General features: G+C 47.5%; 1 protein-coding gene across 1 annotated transcript; it reads left to right on the forward strand.

The window, feature by feature from the left end:
- Window positions 1–546: 546 nt before the first annotated feature.
- Window positions 547–2854, forward strand: LOC311119959 (lysophosphatidic acid receptor 4-like; the record flags this gene model as incomplete). Its single annotated transcript, XM_084194601.1, has 4 exons — window positions 547–831; window positions 1019–1309; window positions 1657–1889; window positions 2395–2854. The coding sequence occupies 4 exons, from the start codon at window positions 547–549 to the stop codon at window positions 2804–2806; spliced, it is 1221 nt and encodes a 406-aa protein (XP_084050727.1). The 3' UTR covers window positions 2807–2854.
- Window positions 2855–3509: the final 655 nt, after the last annotated feature.

The following is a 3509-nucleotide window of genomic DNA, read 5'->3' on the forward strand; positions in this document are numbered from 1 at the left end:
CCAGGTGTTGGACTGTATTAGTAACCTCTATCATCTAAATATTTGTTTGTAGCCTATTCACGACCAACTGAACAAATTTAATTATTATAATTTTTCACAGAGTTAGTGAGTCTGCCCGAGGGGAAATGCTTACATGCTAACAGACTAACAATTTGGAGGAGAGATGCTAGGCTATCATGCTAACAAGCTAACTGACTTGGAGGAGAGATGCTAGGCTATCATGCTAACAAGCTAACTGACTTGGAGGAGAGATGCTAGGCTATCATGCTAACAAGCTAACTGATTTGGAGGAGAGATGCTAGGCTATCATGCTAACAAGCTAACTGACTTGGAGGGAGATGCTAAGCTATCAAGCTAACAGACTTGTTTATTCCTGTCTGCAGGGGGAGCGACCAGCCCAAACACACACACATATTGTCAGCATCTCTGGGAATGTGTGTGTGCGTGTGTCTGGGATTGTGATGGCCTGGAGGGGGCTTGCATGGTGGATCCCCCACTGATCTCCCCAGAGACCTCCCATCCTTCTACCTCCACCCCGGCCTCAGCATGGCTGGTCTGGTGCTGAACGAGACAGGCATGGAGGACTGTGGGATAGATGACAGCTTTAAGTATGACCTGTACAGTGTGGTCTACAGCGTGGTGTTTGTCCTGGGGCTCTGCACCAACTGTGCTGCTCTCTTTGTGTTCTGCTTCCGGATGAAGCTATGCAACGAGACAACGCTGTTCATGACTAACCTGGCGTTGTCAGACCTTGTGTTTGTGTTCACGCTGCCCTTCAAGGTCTACTACAACATCAACCGACACTGGCCCTTCGGAGATGAGCTCTGCAAGGTAGTTACTAGTTTCTAGCCCTTTTCACTGTGTGAACTGTTAGGTAATTTCACAAGTGTTTGGCTGTATATGTGTTTCTGTCTAATACATATATTCCACCCCCCAGGTGTCAGGCAACGAATGAATCAATCAATCAATTAGTAAATTAATTAATCACTTAACCAATCAATCTCTCTCCATCCCCCAGGTATCAGGAACAGCCTTCATCACCAATATCTATGGCTCCATGCTGTTTCTCACCTGCATCAGTGTGGACCGCTTTCTGGCCATCGTCTACCCCTTCCGCTCGCGCTCAGTCCGCACGCGGAAGAACGCGGGCCTGGTGTGTGCTGCGGTCTGGCTCACCATCGTGGGTGGAGGGATATCGGTCACCTTCTTTTCCACGATCAACCAGGCAAACCGCGCCACGGCCTGCTTCGAGGGATTCTCCAAGAGCACCTGGAAGACATACTTGTCCAAGATCACTATCTTTATAGAGGTGAGGAGAGAGAGTGAGAGAGGGAGGGAGGCAGGGAGGGAGAGAGGCAGGAGGGGAGGGGGATGGAAGGAGAGAAGGATTCTCTTCAATCACCTGGAAGACTTAGGCCAGGATTCAATCAGAAACCGCTTTAGCGTGCTTGACATTTAAAGGTAATCTCCAATTCAGCCGACATCTGAGCTTGAATAAGATCCCTGGGAATGTGATAATATTGCCTTTAAAAGCCGCCTTGTCTTCAAACACGATGGGATTGAATCCCGGCCTTACCTCTCAGTGTGTGTATCAGTGTGTGTATCTTATTATTAGTGTGTGTCGTGTATGTGCTAAGCTCTTCCTGTACTCTCCAGATTGTAGGTTTTCTCCTCCCCCTCCTGACCAACCTGGTGTGTTCCTCTCTGGTGCTGAGAACCCTCCGTCGCCCAGGGACCATCGGCCACGGCTGCAACAGCAAGCGCCGGGTCCTCCGTATGATCCTCGTCCACCTGGCCATCTTCATCGTCTGCTTTGTCCCCTACAACTCCATCCTCTTCCTCTACGCCATGGTGCGGACCCAGGCTCTGGCCAACTGTAACCTGGAGAGGTATAACTAACCCTAACCCTACAACTACATCCTCTTCCTCTACGCCATGGTGCGGACCCAGGCTCTGACCAACTGTATCCTGGAGAGGTATAACTAACCCTAACCCTACAACTCCATCCTCTTCCTCTACGCCATGGTGCGGACCCAGGCTCTGGCCAACTGTATCCTGGAGAGGTATAACTAACCCTAACCCTACAACTCCATCCTCTTCCTCTACTCCATGGTGTGGAGGTATAACTAACCCTAACCCAGGCTCTGGCCAACTGTAAACTGGAGAGGTATAACTAATTGCACTTTAACACTTACGCTTTAACAATCAATCACTCAATCAATCAACATGTCATTTTTTTCTTAACTGCACTTATTCAATGTTCTTGTAAATATCCTCTGAAATGTGTTGTTGCTGTTTTTAGATATGTGATTTAGTCTGTCTGTATGTTTGGTGTTTACTGCAAAATGACTTGCCTCATTGAGGCCATTAATTAGCGTTGTTCTGAATGTGAAGGTTTGTTCGGACGCTGTACCCAATCACCCTGTGTCTGGCCACCCTCAACTGCTGCTTAGACCCAGTGGTGTACTACTTTACCTCTGAGTCCTTCCAGAAGAGTCTCACCACCGGGGGGAAGGGTTGGGTCCGGGCTGAGAGCATCCCCCGCAGCGATACACACCTGAGTAGTGAGGCAGAGACGCAGCAGGACACAGGGACAGTGACCAGGGATGGGAGACCGTCGGGAGACACACGGGACTGGACAGTCACCAGGAGAGACTCACGAGAAGCATCACTCACTAGAGACACACAGGACTGGACAGTCACCAGGAGAGACTCAAGAGAAGCATCACTCACTAGAGACACACGTGACGCACACGCTCTCGCCAGTAACGGGAAAGATACGGGAGTGAGTGAGACTCAGTTCTGACACTACGGGGGAGAGAGAGAGAAAGAGAGAGAGGAAGAGAGAGAGGAGAGAGGGAGAAATAGAGAGAGAGAGAGAGGAAGAGAGGGAGAAAGAGAGAGAGAGGACAGGTCTGGATGGAGAGATCATGTCTCTGAGTCTATGCCCTAGCTCCTACGCCACTCTATCACCACACCAAACTAAAAAATATCTCACTTTCTTTTCATATACGGAGCTAGGATATTCTCCATAATGGGACAGTTTCTACATGCATCCAATCAGGACCTCAGAAATCTCCCTGCTACCGTATAAGTCCAGGAGATATCTGGGGTGAGATACATTCAAGACACTCACCAGATGCGCGTGCACCCACTTACATATTTGTCTAATATTTTAACTCTGGAAAGGGTATGTGTCATGCTGACATATCTAAGCCTTTATACTTAGGCATGAACGAATACACATACTTTCAAAGATTTATTATATCTGTAGTCATTACCTGATAATTTATTTACTGTATTTCTAAAAATATATAATCATTTTGATATCCTTACATGATATGTAGAGTCATGGATATTTTAATGTTTCATCCTCATGTCTGATCGAAAATGGGCTTAATCCGACTAATGAAATGTCCAGTGTCCAAATTATTTGACCTGTTCATTGAAAATCATTGTGCTTCTTCCCATGAAGGTGACATGTCTGAGTATACAGCAGCATATTCAGT

Source organism: Coregonus lavaretus (assembly GCF_964263955.1).
Source record: "Coregonus lavaretus genome assembly, contig: HAP1_SCAFFOLD_128, whole genome shotgun sequence".
In the NCBI taxonomy this organism is placed as follows: domain Eukaryota; kingdom Metazoa; phylum Chordata; class Actinopteri; order Salmoniformes; family Salmonidae; genus Coregonus; species Coregonus lavaretus.